Source organism: Naegleria gruberi, assembly GCF_000004985.1.
Source record: "Naegleria gruberi genomic scaffold NAEGRscaffold_55, whole genome shotgun sequence".
NCBI classification, from domain to species: domain Eukaryota; phylum Heterolobosea; class Eutetramitea; order Acrasida; family Naegleriidae; genus Naegleria; species Naegleria gruberi.
Window position 1 is genome coordinate 26,147 of NW_003163272.1, and position 26,165 is coordinate 52,311.

Sequence of the window (26,165 nt, forward strand, 5' to 3'; positions counted from 1 at the left end):
AAGTTATTAAAATTAACAAGATGAGTAATGGATGATGAATATTTGAATTACATTTTTCATTATTTTACATTAATTTTCACAAAAATTGTGAACTGTTTTCCACTAAAATACAACAAAATTTAAAGTTTACAATTTTTTTCATCACCAGAATTTTGAATTTCCTAAAAAGCATTTCAGATAAGATGCCAAATAAGAGGAATTACTGTCTGATGTTACAATTTTAAAAATTTCCTTAATGAAATCCAAAATAGGATTTAATGCTCTTTACGGATGAAGCAAGAGCTGAGGCAAATTGAGAGTTTTCGAATGGAATTGAATGTGCTGCGCAGGTGATTGGGAAATTTGCTGATTGTTGAACTCTTTCAAAAGCTTGTAATCGTTGGAGAGGGGAGGAATAGCTAGATTTGGCATTTGACATTTGTAAATGCCAATGGCAGACAGTGAGAATGGAAAATGCATTGGGAGAATTAGATTTTTCTTGAGAATTGAAGGGAACTGATTCAAAATCTTTCAGATAGGATTTGGATAATTCTCTAAAGGAATATTGGAATAATTTGGCATTGATTTGGCATGTGAATTGTAAACGACACATTGCAAGGTTTACAAAATCAGAATTTGGTTTTTTCATCTTTTTGATTTGATCTTGTGTGAAATCAATTTTCTTTTTTGGTAAATTTTCAAAAAATCCTTCATTTAGAATTTGATCCAAAACTGAATTCCAAAAATTCATATCTGAATTGAACGATTCCACTTTTTCTGAGAATAATTCATTCGAAACTTGACTAATTAAAATTCTCCATTGATGATCAGGATCAATATTTGATGTGTTTTCATCCAATTCTTCATCGGATCCACCACTTTCGAAAGCATCAGCTAGTAAAGTATGCAATTGCTCTTGTAAATGAGAATCCATTTGAGATTCCGAGTTTCCAATATTTTCACTAAGTTTCGAATAGAAAAATTGTTCATCTCCACCTGAGGATTGATCAATCAGAGGTGAGGAAGTTACCTTAGCATCGAAAGCAAGTGGGGATTTTCCAAACGAAATTTCCCTCTCTACACACTTTCGTAAAACAACTTTTATCAGAAAGTGAGCAGTTAGAAACGTTTCATCTCGATCCGAAACTCGATCATAACAAATATAATCACAAATAAATTCAGCAATCCAATGTATTTGCATTTCTATCGGAACCTTGTAGAATGTTTTACTTTCAATCGAGTTTCCAATAACATTTTTAAGTTTCTTACAAGCTTCATTTCCACAGAATTGATCCCACTCTTCAAAGATTGTGTGTCCTAACCGAACCAACAGCTGAGACAAGGATCGGTTTGATGACATTTTTTATTGTGAAAGAAGTGTTGATCATGTGATTTGCGACGTCACTTGTCAGTAATTGGACAAGTCACAAAACAAGTCAAAATATTCTATTTAGAAATTGTCTTTGTAAAACAACAGTAGCTGCACTTACAGTATTGCTTACCAAGCTTATTTGTCACAATATTAGGTTCCACAAACAATACTCACTAATCAGTACTTAATTAAGGACTTGGAAAAATTTTTGTAAACTGTTAACAATATTACAAAAAATTGTAAACGTGCATTCTTACATACACATCTTCAATGCCATTCACTCCACAAGGTAATAAACCAAGTTCCATTTCCTTTTCCAATCTTTGAGACAATTCCAATTGTTCATCATGATTCAAACTCTTGTTTTCAAAGCATGATAATCTTCCATCCACTCTTTTGACCATTTTCCACAAATTTAAAAGCAAACACCAAGGATATTAAACCATCTTTAGAAAATTAACATATCGAGTAATTGTGGGCCAAGAATTAATGGTCAATATGGCCCAATCATCACCAATTTACACAACCAACAATCAATTCAACAACCAAAGTAAATTTGTGGAAAATGGTCAAAAGCTTATCTTCCATATTTTCATTGGCTGATTTTTCGATGTTCCATGAGAGGATACACGAAAGAGTCTGCTCCCTTAGTCAGACACAACACAATGTCAATTTCTTCAGGATTCGAATTGTGAATATTTGAAGTGGCTGATTGAATAATTGGATAGTCGTTGAGGAAATCTTTTGGAATTGAAGAGAACTGACATTCTCTTTCTATCTGGTGTAAACTCCTATTCTGCCCATCGTTAGAGTGTAGGTTTTTGGGAGAGAAAAAATATTGTGGATCAACATCAGGTACATCATGCCTCTGTTGATTCTTGGAGTGATTTCACATCTATTAACTCCCAGAATTTCACCACATCATCTCATCATGATTTAAATAATAGTATTAATAGTAATTGTTGGAATTTAATCCTTCATCATGATTTGGAAATAATTTTATTATTTGGAAAAATTCGAGTGGGTATTTCATCATCGGAACAACTACCATCATAATTTTTATTTATCATCATTATAATTGTAATATTTAGTGAAATAAATCATCATCAGGTATTTGGAAAACTTTCAACACTTCCGAACATTTTCCTATTGATTATGAGTGAATGTTAACATTAGAGATTCATGCATTTGGAGAAGCATATCCTAATCACTTCAACTTTTCAATAGTAAGGTGAACTATTTTCAGACGATACATATTTGAAATCGTTTTGATTTCTTACAAAATTATCTTTTATTATTAATAGTATTTAACTTGAAATACTTGGCTAAACTATTTGGATTTTACATTTGTGGCGTTTTGTCTGCTAATTAACATTAGATTGCCCGTTGATTTCGTATCACAACTCCACGGATTTTTGTAATCTCTTTCCATTTAACAAGATTCACAGCTCAAATTGAGGATTTATTTCTCGATTTTGGAAATTCACCTCAATGATAGTCTTGGATATTGCTAATGAATCGACATGTGCTCACACCACAAACGAGGAAACCTACTCGATTCGTTTGGAAAATGAACCGCCTCTGTGCTACTCTTTCAACAAAAAAAAACATGGAGGTTTCGAATAATGTACCACCCCAACAACAAGTGGAACACAATGCAGATAGTACATTGCATCCTAAACGGTTATCTGGTACTGTGACCTTCGAGGAACCATCAACCACAGTTCCAATCACTGAGCAAGACTCCAAATCTAATATAACTTCTCAATCCATAATGAACAAATCCTTGTTTAATAGTTTCTTTCTAATAAGAATCTTGGAGAAAATACCTCTCATCATTAAATTGGCCCTCATTATTGCCTTTTGCTTGATTCCTATGGCAGTATTTGGTGCCTTACTGATCAATTCTGCTGCTGTCAACTTGAGCCATGCGAATGAGATTAAAAAACTATCAAAAGTAACAGTGCACCTCTCAGAAATTGTTAATTCTTTGCAGAATGAAAGAGGAACCACAGCTCTTTATCTAGGTTCTCACAAGAGACAGTATATTATTCAATTAGCTAAAGCAAGAAATCAAACTGACATTGCTATAGAAAGATTCTTGGCACTTTCAGTAAGCCCTAACGATATTTTGATTAATGAAAAGTGGAAGAGGACGTGGTATTTGTTTGAGGATTATTTGGGAAAGGTTACAAATTATTCGAAAGGTATTGGAGAGTGGAGAATGAAAGTGGAGGATGTTACTAACGAAACCTTTTTACCAACATTCCAAATCGTCAGTGATTGGAATTCCCTGACCAATGATTTGATTAGAGTTATAACAAGTCAAAGCTTGGATCCAACTTTTGCAATAATTCACAATTCATTCAACTTGCTTACCTCAACTAAGGAATATCGAGGAATTAGAAGATTTTTAGGAACTTTTGGATTTTTAAATGGAAGTTTGTCTCAAAGTTCGATTAATTCATTTAAAGAGGCTGCCATTAGAGTAAGTAATTTATTAGAAGAATATTTTGTAATAATTGAAAATTTAACTACTTTACAAAAATCTGTTAAATCGTTTTTTAGGGAAGATTGCTTAGACACTTATTTTCACTTCAAGCATCCAACGATATTTACGAAGAATTCCATTCAAATGTTCTCAGTAATGATCAGCAAAATGTCTGTCAGAGAATGGAAGACTATGTCTTGGCAAATTATCAAAATTTAACAAAGTATACAGTTCAAGAATGGTATGATAACATGACTCTATGCATGGATTCATTTAGGAATGTGGAAGATGGAATGAGAGCTTTCTTATTAGACTATTCGAATCAAATTGGTTCGAATGCTACCGATTCATTAATTGCATTTACCATAGTTATAGTAATGGTGGTTCTTGTGGCAGCATTAGTGGCATTACTATTTTCGAAAACTATTCTAGGACCTTGGAAGAAAATGTTGCGTCTCCAAGAGGACATGGTTTACAAATTCGTGCCACGAGAATTCATGTCCATTATTAATAAGGAGAAGGTTACAGATTTGCATCATGGTGATTTCTTTGAGAAGGAGTTGGACATTATGTTTGTCGATATTCGAAACTATACTTCAATGAGTGAGAGACTACCAACTGATCAAATGTTCAAATTCTTGAATCGATATTTGGCTTTGGTTGGTCCGATTGTGAGGAGAAATTGCGGATATATTGATAAATATATGGGTATGTTCATTCTAGAATGATTATAAACTTTATTAAGGTGATGGATTTATTGCCCTATTTACAGAGCCAGGCCATGCACTGAAAGCATCTATTGAAATTCAAAATTGTGTTCTGGTGTTTAATGAGAGCGTGTCACCAATCATTGGTCCTATTTCAATAGGATGTGGAATTGTCAGAGGTCGATGTGCAGTTGGTTTGATAGGTGAATCAAAGAGAATGGATCCAACTATAGTTGGGGATGCCGTCAATTTATCTGCTCGATTAGAATCTCTGACGAAATATTACAATGCCAAGATTCTAGTTTCGAAAAGTGTAACCGATTCTTGTTCACCTATTTGGCTGGGAGATGGAGGGACTTGGCGATCCATTGGAAAAATATGTGTAGTGGGTAAGAGAAATTATGTAGAAATTATGGAAATTATTCCTTTTAATAATTGTAAGAAACGGTCAACTAAGGAAATGTTTGAGAAGGCCATTACACACCTATTTTGCAGAGATAAATTTGATCCCATTACTGCTGAGCAACTATTAGAACAAGTTTCTATCATTGATCCAGACGATAGGATTTGTAAAATGAGATTATTATTGGCACAGTCGTTGGTTGTGGATTGTTCACACTGGGATTTTGTTGATACTCCAAATACCAAATAATGGATCGAACATTCCAAAGTGTTTGTAATTATCATTTCAAATGAATTTCAACTATATGACCTAAACAATATTACAAAAAAATTAGAATCTTTGAACAACATGAGTACGAAACATACTACCAATCCGATTGGAATCATGATTGATGTATGAACGAGACGTTTGACACCAAGCAATCAAAATAGAAGAGAACTCTCAAAAATGTGAATCACGTTTTGCATTACAATACATTTTTTGCACTGAACTTATTGTATCTAAAAAAAAATGTGTTTCGTCCAATTCTCTATTATTTGTCTTGTTATAGGATTGTTATTGATAACAAAAACAAATACCTTAGCTAATGAGCAACCAAAGCTGACCTATGAAATGATCACTCAAATCAAGGGTTGTCCTTGTCAAGAAGAAACTGGTGGAAACCCACACCTCATTTACGATTTTGGTGGAGGTGACATGAAGAACGTAGCATACTTTTCAGGCCTAGTTTATTTCCTTGATCAATGTAACAACAAGATATACTCATATGAATCCCAAGAAAACCAACAAATCTCAAAAAGTAATCAAGTTTATGTGAACTTGGTGGCAGGTGGCGGTGACGATTCGTATTTTAATGGCACACATGCTTGTAGAAGATTTGGATTTGCAGGTGATGGTGGGATGGCTATCAAAGCTCTGTTTAATAGACCTGTTCATATTGCGATAGATCATTCAAATGGTGATCTGTATGTCACTGATCAGGGAAATCATGCTATCCGAAAGATTACTTGGGATAAGACCATCAGTACTGTTGCAGGCATAGGCAGATTTGGTACAGATTCCTTTATTGATGGAGTTCCTGCTACAAAGGTCAGTTTGGATACACCCATCAAGTGTGTGATCGTGGCAGGTGAACTGTACATTCAAGAAAATAGAGGAATTCTTAGAGTTGGTAAAGATGGTACCATTTCTATAGTTATTGACATCAAGAAGCACTTTTACTATGCAAAGCAATTCGAATTGTTGACATTCGACATTTCCCAAGATGGATCCATTGTTTACGTTGCCATGAGCTTTGATAATTCAGTTTTTATCAAGCAGTATCATGAAAGTAATGAAACTTGGACTCATGTAATGGGTACAGAAAATTCTGAAAGCAGTTGTCTCTCTCTTCCCAATTGGGAAGAAGGTTATTATTTGAATCCTTCCAATTATACACTCTGCCATGTTACAGATATGATATTTACAAAAGATGGAGCGATGATTCTCATAGACACTTATTCCAAAAATTATACTGAGATTACTAATTCTGATGTTCCAATGGATATTCAACCAATGTCTGCAATTCATCGTTTAGAACAAGATGGAACGCTTTCTGTATTAATGACCTCAACTAGAGGCTATACATTCGGTGGACTGGGGGTTTATCCAAATGGAGATTCAATAATTTATACTGTCCAAGAAGAAAATGTGAAGAAAATTATTGAAACTCATATTACTTGTAGAGAATATTTGAAACTGTCCAGTGAAAGAAGGAACTGTGTACCAGTATGTGACACCAGACCAGCTGATGATCCAAAGGTCTGTGGTGGACATGGCACTTGTCAAGATACTAATAAGTGTGTATGTAATGATGGTTTCAATCCTGAAACATTTTGTAAATCTCCAATGTGTTTTGGAGATTTTTCAGAAACTGGAGGATGTTCTGGTCATGGCAAATGCGTTGATTATGATAAATGTTCATGCAATTATGGCTATTGGGGGGACAATTGTCAATATCCATGGAGTTTTACAATTATCATTATTGGTTGTATCATTTTGGTTGTAGCTTTAATGTGTGAGTTCAGTACTATCTTTGGTTGTTACATTTACTTGGACAACAAGAGGAAACATAAAGTGTTGGAGGGTGAACATTCAGACATGCTGGACGACTACAAGAGTGCTCAACAAGATGTTGCCGATATGAGGGGAATAGTTAAAGTGGTAGAATTTACAAATGCCATTTCCAGTAATCAAAGGTCCACCTTCAATATTAATGGAGAAAGCTATCCATGTTCGTTTGAGGCAAGAAAAAGGTACTTACATATTGAACCCAATGATTTTGGTGTTAAAACTGTGCTATGCAACAATTTAAGGCCATTACTAGTTTACAGCAAAATCTGGCAATTTACAATAGAGAGAAATGATCAGATTGCAAGTATTCGTAATGTTGCTTACTTTGTAAATAGTTTAAAATCCAAACCATCCGAGTCCAAATCATCTGAGTATGAAGCTTATCCATACCTATTTGTGACATTGAAACACTATCCACTTAGTAACCTTTCCATAAGGACTGAAAAAAGAATTTTACAAAAACTGTTTACAAAAGAAGGAATGAGAAAGGCATGTCTTAGTATGGCAAAAGCAATAGCTCGATTCCACAATACTTTGGGCTTAATCCATTGCGATATTGCTCTCAAAAATTTCGTAATTGAAGAACTTGGAAATGGAGAATTAGTTTTCATTTTGATAGATTTTGATGCAGCAAGATTCATCAAGCCAGAAGATGCCACAAAAATGTTACAGAACAATAAGCGAGTATCAGTGGATAGTTCACAAGGAATCCAACCGCTCTCAGACAATTCCCTAGATGAATATACTATTTCACATTTAACAGGAAACGAGGATTACCAAAATACGACACAGAGGGATCTTTATGCCTATGGGGCAACCATTGAAGAACTTTACGATATTTTCCTTTTTCAAATTACAAACATAATTAATGAACTCACTGATATGATTTCTAATTCCAAGTTTACTGAAGAAAAAGAACGTTTAACAATGGAGATTAAGGCATTTGAAGAAGTAATTCCAAATCACTCTGAAATGTTGAACTATTTCGAAAGCAATGTGAAGCCAATTGTTGCAAAATTGAAAAATCATGAGTATCAAACAGACTACAAATCAGAAATGTATCTCATTGAACTATTTTCAGATGAAACATTTTCTCAAACTCTAAAGAATGAACAACAAGTTTCACCTTTGTCTCACAATACAGCATCAGTCATAACTCCACATCAAAATCCAACACAAACAACAACAACTTTAAGCTCAAATCAACCAGAAGAGATTGATGATGAACAAAGTATTCTTTTGCGCAATAGAAGATAATCAGTTATTAGTTTAAAATCGTTTGATTTCTTACAAAATTATCTTGCATAAAATTCAATTATACAAATTGAAATTACAATATTTTGATGTTAGCACAATCTTGTTGACTAACTCAAAGAATATTCAACCTTCCTTATTGTAATCCAACTCTTCCCAATTTGTAAATATTCATTAATAAGTACGATGATGGAGCAAATAAGAAACACATCCTTCCAAAACTTGCCTATTTCTCTCTCACTACTGCCGAATTTCAAAAAAATCAACACCTTTCGATTCAAAAAACCATTCGAAACCTTTGGTCCCATCATATCTCTAAACTTTAAAAAAACTAAACCAGCATGTCTTCACTGCCCACAACTCATAATCAACACCACACAAAATACTACAATAGAAAGTCTTCCACCGAGTCCAACTAATTCGTCCAACTCTAAACGAAAGAGTTTCGAATTAAAATTCAATCCACATGATTACGTTCTAGTTTTCGAACACGTCATGAATGATAAAGAATGTAAAGATCTTTTCCATGAATATTTGACGAAACATGCAAAATCTGCTGAATTGTTGGATTTTCTTAATGATTATCGTGAATATGTGGTTTATTACTTTAGTTTGAATTTGAGGGCGAAACCTTCGTGTTTGATAAAGGACGTTTGGAAGAAAGTGCCAGAGAGAAAGACTGAACCTGAGAAGGAAAGCGAAGAAGTGTTGGTTATTCGAAAGAATAAGAAATTAGACGATTTTCATGCAATGGCAAGGAATTTAATGGAAAAATATATTATCGAGGGTTCACAACATGAAATTAATATTAGTTCTTGTAGGAAAGATATCATACAGAGATGGAATAACATTAATAACTTTTTGATATCTGACAGTATTAGGACGACAGTTCAAGGATTGACACAAGTTATTGATTTGTTGAATCCTGAAACCTTGTTCAGAAGTTCAAGTAATTTAGTTCGAGTTGATTTGGAATATGATCAATTTCCTCGTTTTGTTAGAAGTGATTTAGTTTATCAATTCCTAAAAAGGAAAGGTGAAGGATTTACTCGATCTGTGGCTTTGAATGTTTCACAGGGATACAGATTAGATATTAGATTTAAACCTCACGAGTTGGTTTCCAAGAAAATTGACGACAAGATGATTTATTTCGGTAAGTTGTTGAATATTCGAAATGTTTAATGATTTTGTGAAATAATTAATAGGTTACACCCTCCTACAAGATACACCTGACTGGGAATGTATTCATGACAAGAATGAATCTCAAGTTTTCATCTCCAAAACCAATTACACATTCGGTCTGAATTCGAATAATTTGAAACTAAAGAAACTTACCTTCTCAATTCCTTACAGTTTAGAGAACTTTTGGGCAATCTACGTAGATACAGAACTATACACGAAATACAAAATATTCCAAACGAAAAACTACAAATTTCGTCAATATATTGAACCAAATTCAGGTAAAACCGATCAGTCAACTGGAGAATTATTGGATAATCAACTGGCAATGGCTCAAGTTCAATCCTCACTTCGTCTCGTTCCATTTACCAAATCTAGACAATATTCAGTGATTACTACAGTGATTTATGAACCTCTTCTTGATTGTATCGTTCAAATTTCACCAACTTATAGAGATCCAAATGTTGGAAATGAAAATGTGTTGGTTATTGGACTTTCGTACAGTTTTTTCTTTAGAATGAGAGATGGCTCGACTAGAGTAGTTTTGATTACGTATTCTGATATGAATTTTAATATTCCTTCCTTTGTAGAATCTCGAGCTCTGGTATTTAGTGTCAAAAATTTCAAAAAGGGAATTGTCAAAGCTTTGGATGAATTGACAGGAAAAGACAAGTCAAAAGTAATTGAATACAAGGATGATCAAGAACGTCCTTGGAATATCATCATGGAGGTCAATAAGAACATGTTCCCAAATCGATCTTGGTTTAAGGAATGGAATGAACAAATGGAAGAAAAAGAAGAGCAATAAGGAGTTGTTTATAAATGGAATTTTTACTTATTCTATAACATCAACAACAAAAGTTCGCCTCTCTCTCACCTGATTGAATCTTCTCCTGGGTGTTGAGGGGAAATTTGGAGTTGTATTCAATTTTTGGGTTCCTTATTCGAGATATGAAAATCCTTCACCACCTGCATTCTCAATTTCGATGGGAACTGATCTAATCTTGTCTCAATACGAGGAGGTAGTGACAAGACTCATTTACACTTTCAATGTTCAAGAAATTAAATTTACCAGAGAGTAGGTAAACCATAAAATTCATTAGTAAATATAACATTCAGTTCACTTTCTAATAATTAATTGGTCACCAATTCTAACTTAGTAAAATAAAAAGCCCTAGAGATGTTTCGATCATCTGACCTCAACCTTATGAGGGTTATGCTCTCCCACTGAGCTACGAGGGCTTTGATCAACAAAACCAAAAAATATCAAAATTATCGTAAACGAAAAAGATTTTAAATTCCAAAAATTCATTTAAATTAAACTTTAAAGTTTGTTAAAATTGGTTTTTACAATGTCACCGTAGTGTGAACACCAAACTGTAAAGTGTTGAACTCGTCAATTAGAAATATTTGAACTTTACAATAAAAAATTCTTGCCTGAATTAATTGACAATTGTAGCCATGCACTTCCACTCCTGTTTTAAAGAACCATTACAATGAACATTTTTCCGTACAAAGATAAAATGTGCTAAGTGATAATTCCTTGTTAATAACCAGCTTAGATGTTTGGGTTTCCAAATTCTGTTTCTGGCCATAACAAGCTGTCATTCTACTTTATTGATCACTGACAGCTACCAAATGATTGGATTGAACAAAAATAAACACTTCAAAAACCTCTTCATTGTTCTTTTTAAAAATAATAAATTTAAAAAAAACCAAACAAATGAAATCACTATTGCTACTTTTCACACTCTTGGCAACTGCAATTCTCATTGCTGGCCACAAAGTCACAGAAAAGACAATCATCAGCTCTGAAAAGATAGGTTACGGTGTGTTGAAGGGTCCAGAATCTATTGTGTGGGATCCAGTCCATGCTGATGTATTATATACTGGTATTAATGATGGTAGTATCATGAGAGTAAATGTCACGTCAGGTGTCAGTACTGTTTACGCTTATTCTGTCCCAGCTTTGAATGCCACACAAAGAGCTGTCTGTGGTACAAGCGTGTTATATGAAGGTACCTGTGGTAGAGTTTTGGGAATGGTATTTGATAAGAATAACAATTTAATTGTCGCTGATGCTTACAAGGGATTGTTGAGAATTTCCAGAGCTAATCCAAGTCAAGTTGAAGTTTTGGTCAATTCATACAATGGAGTCCCATTCAAGATGACAAACTCAGTTGTCTTGTTGAAGGATGGTAAGACTGTCTATTTCACTGATTCTTCCCTTCTCTATTCAAGACTTTACTTTGTGTCCATCGTTGTGGCCAACAATCCAGATGGAAGATTATTCAAATTCGATTTGGAAACCAAGCAATTGCAAGTTGTCATTTCTGATTTGAAATTTGCCAATGGTATTGCTGTTTCCAAAGATGAATCCTTCCTCGTTATCAATGAATGTTCATCTGGCTCATTAAGAAGATTCTACTTAAAGGGAAGAAAGGCCGGAACTAATGATGTTTTCGTTCAAGATATTGGTGGATATGCTGATAATATCAAGACTGATGATGATGGCAATTTCCTAGTTGGTTTATTCTCAAATACCACTCAAGAAGTTACTGCCATTCATGATTCTGCCAAGTTGAAGAATATTTTCCTGACCATTGTGCCAGCAACTACCACTTTGGGAATGATTGTTCCACAAGGATTGGTTAAGAAGGTCAATCAAAAGGGAAAGATTACAACTGTTTATTCTGATAAGACTGCTACTTTTGCTTTGCAAGTTTCTGAAGCTGATGTCAGAGGTGGATATTTGTATTTGTGTTCAGTTTTGAACCCTTGGTTGACCAGAGTTAACTTGTCAACTGGTTTGCAATAAGTGTATTATATTGAATGTGTTGATATTTTCACATTTGTAAATAAAATTGTAAATTAAAGTTTCAACACAAATAATCAAATTTTCAATTTTTTAGAAATAATTAAAAAAAAATTAAAATCATGATTTCTGTTGCTCTTTCTTGATATCGATTATTATTCGAGATGCTTGATTTTTGTGATTAGATTAACAACAACAAGCACTGGAAAGTCCTCGTCTTCGGAACGACACTTCCAATTTTCTTCTTCTCAATTAATATTAATCAACTTTACCTGATGACTGATGTAATATTGTCATCATGAATGATGAACAAAAGTACTTTGTTTTCACCAGATCACACAATTAGATTAATAACAAACAACTCGAACAAACAACTGAAACAAGCCTTACAATATCACCACAACAGAAAACTTCCATAATAATACCTCACGCAACAACACAGAGAACAAGAGAACAGGTTCACATCACCGTAAAACACTACCCAAAGAACAAAATTGCTGCAACAACAACAAATTGTGCAATGCTGCTCTCTCTGAAACGTTCACTTTGCACTGCGCATCTAGATGCCTTCTTTGGCTCTGAAACTACTCTTGGTAGGAGTAAAGAAAATGTCTCTACAGCATCAGCAGCAACAGAAAGAACAAGTACTGCAGTCAAATGCAAATAATGGACAAATTGTGGATGTTAGTACAGGTAGTGATGATGATAATAATGGATTGGAAGATGAAGGAAAAGGAGTGAATTTGCATCATGTTCATAACATGTATGGACAAGTTAATAATGATGAAAATAATGGAGTAGTAACAACAACAATTGAAAGGACAATAGTAATGGATAATGATGAGGATTCGGGTAGTAGAATAGCACTGGAATTGAATGCCATTCCACAGGAAGCTACACTGAATGGAAATGTAAAGACAACAACTTTGAATGATGTAATTGTTAAATCTACTTCACAGATCAAGTTGGAATTTCATGATGATCCCCTAGTTGAGGAACATGAGAGATGTTTCATGGAGTGGAGAAATGTGTGCTATCCAGTGGGAGGTAATAATTTAATTGTGAGAAATGTGAGTGGATTTGTTGCTCCTGGAAAGATTACAGCCATTATCGGTTCAGCGTTGAGTGGAAAAACAACTCTATTGTCCATTCTATCACAAAGAGGAAATTACAAGGATTTTGGAGGATTAATTCTAATTAATGGAAAAGTTGTAAGGACATGTAAGGAAGGACCATGTGCTAAAATCTCATCAACTCAATACAAATCACTGATAGCTCATGTCCCAAAGCATTTTACAGCCTCTCATCCATTTCTTACTGTGAGGGAGATTTTGAATTTCACAGTCAAACTGAAATTGACCAGTGTTAAAAGTGCACTCACCAAATGCAGAGAAGAACGATTAGAATACCTATTGACCAAGTATGAGCTGAAAGAAAAGGAGGATGAATTGTATTCAAAACTAGGAGTAGCAGAGAAGAGAAGATTGCACATTGCTGTACAGAATGTTCTCAAACATAGAGTTTTGCTACTGGAATATCCAACTGATGGTTTGGAATTTGGAGAGGCATCCAGAATTATTAGAATTATGAAATCAATTGCCAAGATGGGAGTTGGTGTTGTTCTTACTTCACACAAACCAAGTTTATTAGAATTGGAATTATTCGACTACATTTCAATACTCAATAGAGGTAATCAATTATATTTTGGTCCTCCTGGTGAATTAATTCAATACTTTTCGAGAATTGGTGTCAAACTTCACAACACCAACCATAATGAAGTGGGATTCTTGTTCCAAGTCATTTCTCTGCTTCAGGCAGAATCATTCCATCCAATGTACACCGACACTTATGATACAAAGGAAAATACAGAGAGATTTTCCATAGAGTACGTAAGGCAAACAGAAGAGTTTTACATTCCAATGAAAAACAAGGAAGAAGCACCATATTTGACCAATGACCTGACTCGTTTTCATTTTGAACCTTATTATGCCAACTTTTTCTATTCAGTATTCTTTCTGATGGCTAGAAATTACTTGAGCCGAATTAGGAATTGGAAGGTTGAATTTCTAATTCCACTATTGGAAAAATTGGCTGTTTCAATATTTATTGGACTGCTTTATTTCCAAATTGATGAGGGAAATATGTCGCTGAGAGGAAAGATTTTCACCTTTCTCAATCTTAATATCTCCCTTACTTTTACTGCGAGCTTGAAGAATCTTATCAATCAAATACCAATGTTAACTCAGGAGAGAAACAGCTCTATCTACAGAACCAGTGTATTTTTCATTTCAAAAACCATTGAGGATTTGATAGAAACTTCGATTTTATCTCTATTATTTGGTTGGATTGTTTACTTTATGACTAACTTGAGATTGGAATATGACAGAGTATTAACGTTTGGACTGATTTTTGCAACCTACCATTGGACTTGTGTCAGTTTTGCGCAAATGCTGGTTTCTCTGATTCCTGTCCCACCATTGCTAAATTTAATTACACCAGTAATTAATATCATGTTCATATTAACGAGTGGGGTGTACGGTTTTCCGAACACTGATTGGTTGTCGTGGTTTAAATATTTGAACTATCTCTTTTATGGTTTCAAAGCAATGTCTCTCAATGAATTTGATATTCAATTGGAAATTCCAACAAATACTACCTGGCCTGCTAATTATTATACCAATGGAACCTATTTCCTCTACAAAAATTATGGATATTCAGATCCTCATTACATGATGTGGGTCTATTTTGGAATTCTCACTTCTTTTTGGATTGTTTGTAAGATTCTGAGCTATGTTGGATTAAGATTAGTGTATGGAAAGAAGAGTTATATTCGACTTGCCAAGAAACTACTACGTTCATGGAAGAATACTTGAATGCATTCGTCCTTCCTCAATAAAGATAAAGATCATATACAATCAAACAACTACAGCAGGGTAAAGATAATATATCCTCAACAACACTGTTTTAACATGTCCATAAGTAAATAATTTTACATGACTAAACAAGTCTTCTACATCCAAACTAGAACATCAAACCAATTGGCCATCAAATCATCATTCCACTACATCCTCCTTTCCATTTCATGATTGTATTCATTTCTACTCTGGCCCGAAATATCACACTACGTTACATTCCAGCATACTTTCACCCATCATGTACTTGCTTATCACAAGAGATCTTTCAAACAACAACATTTAATCATTCATATTATAAGCAGCAAATAATTACCTTCCTTTCCCCTCATCTCATCCATCACCAAATGCTTGCTGTGCTGCTTGACGAGGACACAATTTTTTCATCATTAAAAAAAATCACTAAAATTTTAAGCGGGAACCTTCAAAGCCTTTGTTCTTCCTCCTTTCCTTCACTGCACACGGCAAGAAACAACAACAACATCATCAGATTATATTGTTGTAGTAATAGTATTTGAAAAGGATACCTTAGTTATAACTAATTGTTATATTTCCGCTAACGAACGATTATTAAAATTATATATTTCTAGAAGAAGTATTATCATCATTGTCATCATCATTGTACTATATTATTATTATTATTAAAATATGAGAGTATTTAAACAACGTATTAAAGTTAAACTTGGAAAGGCTGAATCTACTCAAGACCCAGAAGGATACAATGACTTACGTGATCAAGTGAAAAAGACTGAAAATTATGCTAAAGGAGCTTTAAAGATTGTGAGAGGATATTGTCAAAAATCCGAAGCAATTACAAAGGTTCAAAATGAAGTTGGTCAATACTTGGTAGAAAGTGGTATGCAAACAAATGATGAAGGTAAGTTAATTTCTAGAGGATTCGGCTCAGTTAATAATTTTATGATGTTTGATTGATGAAAATGACGAATTGACACAGTTGGTGAATCTTTGATGAAAATTGGAGAAGGATTAAAATCACTTGCTACTATTCACCATGCCATGTTGGTTAACATTGTTGAAAAGTTTATTCAACCAGCTACAGAATTCAAGAAGGAAGTCAAGGATTCTGAAGTTTCTCATAAAAAGTATGACAAGAAGCGTTTGGAATTTGATGCCCAAGTAGATCTTGTCAATTCATTAAAGCAAAAGGGTGAAAAGGTAGATCCACAAAAAGTTCAAACAGAAGAAGAAAAACAAACACAATTTGACAATGAAAAGGATGAAGCTTTTGAAGAAACATTGGAAGAAACTTGTGATGTTTTGGTAAAGAGACAAACCAAGCACTTGGCACAACTCAATGAATTACTTTTGAGTTTCCACCACTTTTTTGCTGAAGGTTATACTCTTACACACGATTTGAAGGAACCATTGGAAAAATTAATGGAAAAATCCAACAAGAAAGCTTCCACATTCAAACAACAAACAGTGGAAAGTGTTTTGGGTGGAGGAGGATCTATCAGATCAACACCATCACAATCTTCATTCACACCTTCAACTAAATCAAACACTGAAACATCAACTTCAACAGTCACAACAACCTCAACAGCCAAGTCATCAACTAATACTACTTCAACTAGTGCTGTTGGTGGTATGGGAGCTGCCTTCTCAGCTGCCAAAAAGACAGAAAGTGCTGCAGCAACAGTTTTGTGTAAATGTAAGGCCATGTATACTTATGATGCTCAGGATAGCACAGAAATTTCATTCACTGAAGGTGAAACTATTTTGGTTTATGAAAAGGAAGAAGGTGGATGGTGGAGAGGTGCTAGAGAAGCTACTCCAACCAAGTCTGGTATCTTCCCATCTAATTTCGTTGTAGATTCTAGTGCTTCTTCAGGTAGTGGAAAAACAACAACTGCATTGTATGATGTAAGTATTATTTGTTTTATTGGAATTGATTTATTAATTATTTTATCATTTAAAATTATTTTGTTAAATTATTTAAATAGTATGAAGCTCAAGAATCAAACGAATTAACTTTCAAAGCAGGAGAAGTTATTGAAGTCATTGAGGAAGCAGATGGAGGGTGGTTTATGGGCAAGAATTTGTCAACAAACAAGGTTGGTCTTTTCCCTTCAAACTTTACAGAACTAGGAGCACAATAAATATAAATAAAAATATTAGAAATTAATTTATTAAATTTAAATGTTATTATAATTCCAATAATTCCTAATTATTTAATTGATATTTATTTAATTAATAAATAAAATATTTCAAAAATAATTTAATTACTCTTAATAATTCCATCAATCATTGAAATCCAATCAGCAGCAGTGAAATCATATCCATTGAAAACATTAACACCATTAACAAAGAAGAATGGAGTTCCATACAATCCTCTTGAAGTAGCATAACCAAACATTGAAGCAGCTTGAGCAAATGATGATTGACTATTCATTTCACTCAAATATTGTTCATAACTAATCAATCCCAATGGTTGAACATAGGTAGCATAGATCAAGTTGAAAATTTGAGCTTGATTCATATTCTTCAAATTAGCATTTGAAGCAGGTGATTGATTACTAAAGAATAAATCCAAAAACTTCCAACAAACATTTCTATCAGCCTTTGAAAACTTGGAAACAATCGAATAGGTTTGAGCAGAATAAAATCCAGCAATATGCATTGGCAATGGCATCAAATGAAGACTAAAAACAACCTTATCTTGATTTCCAGAAGTTCCATTATTAAAATAATATTGAACAAGAGGCTTGGTAATACTTTGGAAATGTGTAGCACAATCAGGACAAGTCAAATCCAAGAACATTTCAAATTCAACAAGTGTATTCGGAGAGGAATTTCCAATAGTCCATGAATTTTTCAAATTACTAATTCTTGGTCCGACTGGTGTAATGGCGAGTGATGATTGAGTAGAAAGGAATAAAATCATCATTACCATCATCACGATGGAAGCAAAAAGAGCGCGTGATGAGCGGGTGCTGCTGAGATGTTGAGACATTTTTTTTTGATGATTCTTCTCCGAACGGAGTTAAAACGGATCAGTTCAAATAGATTAATCTTTCAGAAAGAAGGAGATTCTGTCTTAATCTTTGACAATATTCGAATATGAACTGTTTCGATTAATTTTTATGAGAAATCTGAATATTAAATCATACAAGAAATTGAGATTAATTGGATGAGTCAAACCCTTACTGTTCAACTATTCATAACCTTGAAACTGTCATTGTAACAAAAAACTGTAAGACTTTACAATAAGAGTGTTGTAAAGGAAACATTTCACATCACATCTGACATCAAACAATTTATTTGTGATTTTTGGCAAGTGTTTGCCATCCTCCTAATTAATAGGCATACCCTATTTGTTGGTGCACTTCCGTATTCACATCAGTTCGATAATATTTATTTAAACTACCGCTTCTTTTATTAGAATCTCACAAAAAACAGAAAAAAAATATGCAAACTAAATCTTCCCTCCTCGTTTTATATTTCACACTAGTTGCAACTGTTTTGTGTGTTTTGACTTGTTCGGCTCAAGCTTCTATCAACTTGAACGTTCCAATGAAAACTCAAACTTTTCAGTCAACTTTCAAGTATCCTAGCGCTCAAGCTGCTTATCAAGTTTTGAAGACAACTGAAGTTATGTTCAGTTTGCAACCTTATGTGTAGGTATTTGTTGTTAAATTGTTGTTTTTCTTATCAATTTATTCCGTAAATTAACAATTATTAATTTGACATTTTGACATTTAACAGATATTATGTTCAAATTATTTCTCAAACTGATACCTCTCGTGAATTAGATTTTGCTGAGAAAATCCCAGTCTTCTTTGGTGTTTTCAATTATGATACTGGTAAATTGAGAGCTGTCCAAGCTTTTGACAATTCTCAAAGATCCATCGTGTCAAATGTCCCATTCCCAGGTGGTTTAGGAACTTTGGTTGCTAATCTTTCATTCACTGAATCTGCAGATGTCGACGAAAATGGCTTAAAGACAATTACTTGTAATGAAATTGTCAATGGTCAAGTTTTCTTGCTTGCTAAATTATTTGTTGAAGATAGTGTTAAGAGTGCTCATACTCAATTGGTTGCTGATATTGCAAATTATTTCACTACTCATCCAGCTAGTGCTTAAATAAAAAGTTAACATTTTCCCGCCAATTTACTAATTAGGACATTATTTCTCTTCATAGCAAGACTGGAAAATTGTTTTTTGGCTACCTGAAATCTGCGAAGTCAGTTTTTACCAGCTGATTATTTTTAGTCGCGAGTTTTTGATATGGTCTAGCTGGTTTTGACCATCCCAGCGCTGGGATGGTAAGCTTAAAAATTCTCCACCAGCTAGTCTTGCTATGTCTTTAACTAAACAATGAGAATTTGCTAGTGGAATATGAAAATATTTAATGTAGTTTAAACTTATTTAAAATATGGATATTTGAGTAATTGTCTAGCTTGTGGTCTTGTTGCGCTATCTTTACCAACCATTTCAATAACGAGTTCAATAAGCTCAGTTGAGTAAATATTTGGTTTTTGCATATTTTCTGTAAGGATTTGTTTAACTTGAGAACTGTCTTTAGAAAAATGGAGATGACTGATGGCAGTTGTAGTGTCATGTGTCATTAATTGATAAATAGTTACACCCAAACTGTAAACATCTGTGTTAAAACCATAACTTGCTCCCAAACCTAGTTCTGGACTCTGTGAAAATTGTTAACTTTCGAATAGCAATATACTAAACTTACCAAAAACATTGGAGTTCCACAATAACTGTTATTTGCAGAAAGTGAATTATCCCTCGCCAATCCGAAATCTGCCAAAACTACCTGAATGTAATCTTGAGTCAATTCCTTAATAAAAATATTCGATTCCTTAACATCTCTGTGAATCAGTTTCTTCTCTTCATGAATATATTCTAAAGCATTCAACATTTGGAACAATACACTTTTCAACAAGGTTTCGGATATTTGAACTTTAAGTAAACTTGTCAAATCTCCCTTGTCATAATATTCCATCTCAATAACCAATAATTCATTCTTATCAACGAACATGTCATTCACCTTAATAATATTTGGATGTGCCATGTTCAATAATTGTAAACCTTCTTTCATGAATTGGTTTAGTTCAGAATAGGATTGGAATTTGATAGCTTTTAGAGCTTTGAAAGAATTGGTTTTGACATCGAAAGCTCTAAAGACAGATCCGAAACCTCCACTTCCAATCTTTACCATGTCCTTGAAACGACTCAATGGATCAAAAGAAGAAGAACTTGAGCTAGTTCCATTTGTGGAAGACGAAACTGATTGGAATTCCATGGTTGGTCGGAAGAATATGGAAGCTTCAGATTCGGGAAAATCGGTTGCTGTTATATCATTCTTGGATTCTATCATTTCCAAGTTGAGGTTTTCATTTGATTTCTTTTTTTTCCTAAAATAGAAAATTAGAATGATAATCAAAATTACAATAATGACAATTAATAGAAAGACTGAAAGGATGGGAACTAGAGTTGCTATCAGAACTACTTGAGTTTCTTGTTGCTTTGAACTTTCTGGTGAGATTCGTAATTGAGAACATTCGTTTCCAGAATAGTTTAAAGTACAGTTACATTGATTAGGAGAAACACATTGTCCTCTTTCTATGCCATTACATGCATCACTTGAATTCTTACCATAACAAATTGGAAGGCAATTCTCAAAATTTGAAATGAAATATCCAGTTGGACAGTTGACTGAAATTTTGTAAACAGTTCTAGCATTTGCAAAAAATATTTCACCAGTAGATTCACTAACAACAATCGAATTAGGATTACTATAAAAAACCATAATAATATCAACCTTTCCTTCCTTGTTTAGTTTCTTCAATCTTCCATTCTCAGCAAAATAAACTATTCCATTAATATTCGAAACATAAAGTGTACTAACAGCCTGTTGAGGGATATAAACAGTCGTTACAATTCCATTGCTATCAATTTTCCTTATACCAACCGTATCTACATAATAGATTGAATCGGATAAACTATCGTAGCTTAATGAAACAGCACTTGAAATGATAAAATCAGTTGCTAGGGATCCGTCTGAGGAACGAGTGCCTCCACCAGCTACTTTTGAAATGGTATTATTTGAGGCCAATCTTATCAAGATATTATCTGAAAAGAATAAATAACCACCTTCCTTATATGGTACAATTAATTTTGGACGTGGAATGTCTGTTAATCGATTGTTGACAACAGAACTTCCAGATCCAAACAAATCAAACGTTATCGTATCAGTGAATGCTCGTACAATACAACGACACTGGTAGAAATTCTTGAGAAAAGGTTTTCAGGCATAATTGAGTCAACTACCACAACACTGCCTTGGAGTTTGGCTAATTTTAAAAATGCATGGGGCAATCCGGAGTGCCCTGTCTGTAGGGTATTGTCATTGTATTGTTCTGTGATTTCCATAATCTGCAAAGATATATTGGTTTGCAACTTTAGTAATTCCTGAAATTCCAGAAAGTTTTGTTTTCCTATTGTCAAACTCTGAGTTGTAATAACCTCCCAAACAAGGACCAATCAGATTTTTAACTCCCTTGCTTTGTAGATTGTATTGGAGTACTAGATTTTCACTTTGACTATATAAAATTAAATTATTTCCTGACATGGCTAAATTGGCCGAAAGGTCAACAAATTGTGGATCTTCACCATTGTATTCTCTGTAAACAGCTCCATAACCAGCTATTGTACTTAGTTTAGATGTTGTGTCGTTATACTTTCTTATTAATTGATTTCCAGAATCGCAAATAATAAGTGTTCCATTTTGGTCAACTGTAAACGCAGTTGGATATCTTAATTTGTTATCATCAAAACCTGGTACGGTTCCAATCTGCGTGTTGCCGGCATTAGTAAGGTATCCATCTTCTGAATTGGTGTAAAACGACATTCCCTTATAGCGTCCCATATTTGTTACCTTGTATGGAAAAGTTGTAAGATATTGGAAAATATTTTCTATTATGATTGCAACAGAATTACCATCTGTAACAAATATACTTGTTTGTGATTGAATAGTTTCTACATAGATTGAGGTTGGTGCCTTAAAAAGATAATCAATATTCGAAACTATTCCATTCGAAACTATTCTAATTCTTCTATTTCCAGTATCTGAAATATAGAGAATACCATTATTGTAGAATAAACCATTTGGATTGTTAAGCTGACAATTTATGGCCAAACCTTCTCCATTATATCCAGCAGTTCCATTTCCAGCTACTCTATAAACAGTATCTGAGCTAATATTATAACGAATTACTCTATGATTATTCGAATCTGATATATACAATGATTGATAACTACTATCCATTACCAATGATTGAGGAAAATTCAGTAAAGTCTTGGTTCCTGCCATTCCATCAATGTCCGATAAAAACCCCGCTAATCCGGAATCTGCCCCAACCACTATTTTCAAAGTTTTGGTAGAAATGTCCAATTTCAATACTCGATTTGCATAACTTTCACTCATATAAATATTTCCCTCCAAATCTACAGCAATTCCTCTACATGCTGTCAATAGTTGAGTTTCGGCCATGTAGACGAAACCTTGTCCTAAAGATTGAATTCTTTCAGTATTTGGGGAGAAACCAGCAAAGTTGTGCACATAGTTTTGTTCAATCACTCTAATTTTTTGATTATTTTTTTCTAAAAAGTAAACATTTCCATCAGACGAAACTTCAATACTTGTTGGATTGTAAAGAAAAAATTCAGTATCAAAGTGTTGCATTCCATTTCCTGCAATTGTTGTGATAGAACCATCTGTTGTTATCTTTCTAATACGATTATTTGCAGAATCTGCAAAGTAAACTTCATTATTCGAAACTCTAATGGCCTGTGGATAGTTTAGTTTAGTTTCAGTAGCACGTTTTCCATCTACATCAAACCCACATCCATTGTATCCTGCAATTGTTTCCATTTGTCCATTAAAAACTCTTCTCAATTTGCAATTGAACGTGTCAGCAATATAAATTTCACCTGTAGTATTCGAAACATGGACAGAATGTGGATAATTCAACATGGATAATGTTGCCACACCATCCGAATAACCAGCAGTTCCATTTCCAGCAATTGTCGTAATATTATTCGTAACAAACGAAAGCTTTCGAATAATATGATTTTCTTCTTCAACAAAATACAATTCTCCACCATTTCTCTCAACTACAAATAAACCTCTTGGATTTTTCAAATTTGTTACCAATGCATTTCCATCTCCATTCCAAGAATCAACAAAAGTTCCAGCAACAATTGTTACCTTACTCAACAGATCGGAAGTAAAATTAAAAATTTGCTTTCCAGTCGAAACATAGATCGTATCCAGGGAGCTGCCACTCATTCGTATTGAAGTAATTGCACGGTAGTCATTTCCGTTTCTTGTTGAAATGACAGTTTGACTAGTGACATTTATGGCGGTCAATTGGGAATCGTGAAGAACATAAAGTGTGTCAATGCCATTGAAGGACATGTCAAGGGGTTGATAGAGTTTCAAGTTTCTGGCATGTTGGGATTGTCCAATAAATTTGGAGAGTTTATATTCGAGGGGAAGATTTTGGCCTTGTGTAAAAATTGGCAGCAATAATAAAAATGTCAAAGTCACTACACAAAATATCAGATAATTTGGCAAGTGACAGATGGCGTGTAACATGCTGAATTTTTTTTTGTTGGTTTGGAGTGTGACTCCGCCCTTTCCAGACTGAAATCTTTCAAAGGTTCCAACAAGACACTTCAATCTCTTTAAGCTTCTAAAAAGAGAAATTAATCGAATTTGTAATTTCACAAAAAATTCAAAAAAAATGAAATGATCGTTGGTGGCGCCTTAAAAGGTCTCGGAATGATTTTTCCCGCCAATTTGGAGCATATCGTAAATGAGGAGAATGAAGAGGAATTTATTTTGATTCGGAAGGGATTTGATAATAGAAAACAAGTTGCTTTAATTTCTGGTTAGTAACATATTCATTTGTTGGATTTGGATATATAAATTGGTGATACTATTTAATTTTATTATTTGATGATTTGATGAATTTAATTTGATTTTAATATTATTGATGGTGATGAACAAATATGAAAAGGAGGAGGATCTGGACATTCACCATCACATGAAGGATTTGTTGCAAAAGGAATGCTCACAGCTGCTGTTTTGGGAGCTGTTTTTACTTCTCCGAGTGTTTTGCAAATCTTCAAGGCAATCACTGCTGTTACAAGCAGGAGACGAGTTGATGAAGAAGGAAAGGGATGCTTGTTGATTGTGAAGAATTATACAGGAGATATATTGAATTTTAGATTGGCTAGAGAAATGGCCATTCAAGATGGATATAATGTGGAGATGATTATTGTGGGAGATGGTATGTTGTTTGAATATATATGTGAAGATTGTAAAGTTTTTGAATGATTAGATGTTACTCATCAGAGAGGAGTTGCTGGAACTGTTTTTATTCATAAATTGTGTGGAGCTATGGCTGAGAGAGGTGATTCATTGAGTGAGATTTTTGAGTTTATGAAATCAAAATTAAAAATCACATCGGAACAAGTATTGAATAATGGAAATGAATCATTTATTAGGAGTATTGGAATTGGATTGAATAGTATTTCAATGCCAGGTAATTCGGAACCACTCTATGAATTGAGTGACAGCGATCCTGTCTATGAGCTCGGCTTGGGAATTCATGGAGAGAAGGGCGTTTGCAGACTTACATTTTCTCCAACTAATCCAGTCACTGAAATTTCCAACACAATGATTGAACATTTATTACCAAAGGAATTCAGTGCCGAGAATCTCAAATTTGCTCTCATGATTAATAATTTAGGATCTACCACCTTGTTGGAAATGTACAATATTGCAAGGGTGGTAATTACCTTATTGGAAAATCAAAACATTTCTATTGAGAGAGTGTATGTTGGAACATTCATGACTGCTCTGAATATGCATGGATTCTCTCTCAGCTTGCTTAATTTAGCTCAAAACTCTGAACAATTATTAGAACTCTTGGACACTCCAACAGAGTCAATGTTTTGGCCAACTAGTTTGAATCTCTCCAAAAAATCAAACAATTCTTCGAGAACTAGTCACTCAACTGGAGGTATTAAACTGTCCCCTCAAATAGGAATAACAGCCACAACAAAATCCATCATATCTACTGAGGAAAATTCACAAGTAGAAAAATTCCTCTCACTCACAGGGGTCGTTTGTGATTTTATCTTGACAAGAATTAAAGAATATAATTCTTTGGACAGTGAAGTTGGAGATGGGGATTGCGGGAGTGCCATTGAAAGGTATGTACAAAATATCACATTATGTAATTATATAATTTATAACTATTTTATATATTTGGAATATTTTAGAGCTTGTGAATCAATTCAACAACACATCCTCAAAAAACAAGATTTGAAAATGACACTTGCCGAATTGGTTTATCAAATTGGAATTTGTGTTCAAAATAGTGGAGGTAGTTCAGGAGCTATTATTTCCATGTTCTTTTTAAGATATTCCAAATCATTGAAAACGAATTCATTCGATCACAAGAAGGCATTCATTGAGGGAGTGCACGGAATGATGGAATTGGGTGATTCAAAGAAGGGAGACAGAACAATGCTCGATACTCTCATTCCAGTCAGTGAATATTTACAGGAACAAGAAGAATCTATCGATGTGGAAACCATTGTTAAAGTTGCAAATGAAGGAATGGATAGTACAAAATCAATGCTTGCCAAAAGGGGTAGATCTCGTTATCTTGGAGACAGAGTTTTAGGATTCTTAGATCCTGGTGCACTTTGCATGTTTGATATTGTCAAAATTTGGTCATTGTGGATGTTAGATAAATCACGGGTGGCTAACTCTAGCGATTTTTTTCGTGAAGTCTCCGACCCACGAGTTTTTTTTGCCACAGTAAATATTACAAGTTGTACTATTTGAACCAATATACAATCAATAAATGTTTTGAAAATGTAAA

General features: G+C 33.9%; 10 protein-coding genes and 1 non-coding gene across 11 annotated transcripts; 7 read left to right on the forward strand and 4 right to left on the reverse strand.

Moving 5' to 3' along the window:
• Nucleotides 1-232: 232 nt before the first annotated feature.
• NAEGRDRAFT_72645 (uncharacterized protein) lies at nt 233-1,339 on the reverse strand (the record flags this gene model as incomplete). The annotated part of the gene is made up of 1 exon (XM_002672204.1): nt 233-1,339. One exon carries the CDS (start codon nt 1,337-1,339, stop codon nt 233-235), a length of 1,107 nt encoding a protein of 368 aa, XP_002672250.1.
• Nucleotides 1,340-2,960: 1,621 nt separating this feature from the next.
• On the forward strand, nt 2,961-5,201 carry NAEGRDRAFT_88221 (membrane bound adenylate/guanylate cyclase; the record flags this gene model as incomplete). The annotated part of the gene is made up of 3 exons (XM_002672134.1): nt 2,961-3,839; nt 3,920-4,550; nt 4,588-5,201. The coding sequence occupies 3 exons, from the start codon at nt 2,961-2,963 to the stop codon at nt 5,199-5,201; spliced, it is 2,124 nt and encodes a 707-aa protein (XP_002672180.1).
• Nucleotides 5,202-5,462: 261 nt separating this feature from the next.
• On the forward strand, nt 5,463-10,336 carry NAEGRDRAFT_88222 (uncharacterized protein; the record flags this gene model as incomplete). The annotated part of the gene is made up of 3 exons (XM_002672135.1): nt 5,463-8,295; nt 8,713-9,471; nt 9,524-10,336. The coding sequence occupies 3 exons, from the start codon at nt 5,463-5,465 to the stop codon at nt 10,303-10,305; spliced, it is 4,374 nt and encodes a 1,457-aa protein (XP_002672181.1). The 3' UTR covers nt 10,306-10,336.
• Nucleotides 10,337-10,667: 331 nt separating this feature from the next.
• NAEGRDRAFT_t607 lies at nt 10,668-10,739 on the reverse strand. The gene has a single exon. It is a non-coding gene; the product is annotated as a tRNA-Met (tRNA).
• Nucleotides 10,740-11,214: 475 nt separating this feature from the next.
• Nucleotides 11,215-12,379, forward strand: NAEGRDRAFT_81268 (strictosidine synthase). The gene has a single exon (XM_002672136.1). The coding sequence runs from the start codon at nt 11,221-11,223 to the stop codon at nt 12,313-12,315; it is 1,095 nt and encodes a 364-aa protein (XP_002672182.1). The 5' UTR covers nt 11,215-11,220; the 3' UTR covers nt 12,316-12,379.
• A 541-nt stretch (nt 12,380-12,920) lies between these two features.
• NAEGRDRAFT_72648 (uncharacterized protein) lies at nt 12,921-15,185 on the forward strand (the record flags this gene model as incomplete). The annotated part of the gene is made up of 1 exon (XM_002672137.1): nt 12,921-15,185. One exon carries the CDS (start codon nt 12,921-12,923, stop codon nt 15,183-15,185), a length of 2,265 nt encoding a protein of 754 aa, XP_002672183.1.
• Nucleotides 15,186-15,872: 687 nt separating this feature from the next.
• On the forward strand, nt 15,873-17,344 carry NAEGRDRAFT_72649 (uncharacterized protein; the record flags this gene model as incomplete). The annotated part of the gene is made up of 3 exons (XM_002672138.1): nt 15,873-16,101; nt 16,180-17,108; nt 17,189-17,344. The coding sequence occupies 3 exons, from the start codon at nt 15,873-15,875 to the stop codon at nt 17,342-17,344; spliced, it is 1,314 nt and encodes a 437-aa protein (XP_002672184.1).
• A 119-nt stretch (nt 17,345-17,463) lies between these two features.
• On the reverse strand, nt 17,464-18,198 carry NAEGRDRAFT_72650 (uncharacterized protein; the record flags this gene model as incomplete). The annotated part of the gene is made up of 1 exon (XM_002672205.1): nt 17,464-18,198. The coding sequence occupies one exon, from the start codon at nt 18,196-18,198 to the stop codon at nt 17,464-17,466; it is 735 nt and encodes a 244-aa protein (XP_002672251.1).
• Nucleotides 18,199-18,648: 450 nt separating this feature from the next.
• Nucleotides 18,649-19,353, forward strand: NAEGRDRAFT_81269 (uncharacterized protein). Its single transcript, XM_002672139.1, has 2 exons — nt 18,649-18,862; nt 18,951-19,353. The coding sequence occupies exons 1-2, from the start codon at nt 18,654-18,656 to the stop codon at nt 19,327-19,329; spliced, it is 588 nt and encodes a 195-aa protein (XP_002672185.1). The 5' UTR covers nt 18,649-18,653; the 3' UTR covers nt 19,330-19,353.
• A 257-nt stretch (nt 19,354-19,610) lies between these two features.
• Nucleotides 19,611-23,554, reverse strand: NAEGRDRAFT_72652 (uncharacterized protein; the record flags this gene model as incomplete). Its single annotated transcript, XM_002672206.1, has 3 exons — nt 19,611-19,892; nt 19,937-21,484; nt 21,665-23,554. The coding sequence occupies 3 exons, from the start codon at nt 23,552-23,554 to the stop codon at nt 19,611-19,613; spliced, it is 3,720 nt and encodes a 1,239-aa protein (XP_002672252.1).
• Nucleotides 23,555-24,337: 783 nt separating this feature from the next.
• NAEGRDRAFT_72653 (uncharacterized protein) lies at nt 24,338-26,128 on the forward strand (the record flags this gene model as incomplete). The annotated part of the gene is made up of 3 exons (XM_002672140.1): nt 24,338-24,560; nt 24,612-25,488; nt 25,558-26,128. The coding sequence occupies 3 exons, from the start codon at nt 24,338-24,340 to the stop codon at nt 26,126-26,128; spliced, it is 1,671 nt and encodes a 556-aa protein (XP_002672186.1).
• Between the last annotated feature and the right edge of the window lie 37 nt (nt 26,129-26,165).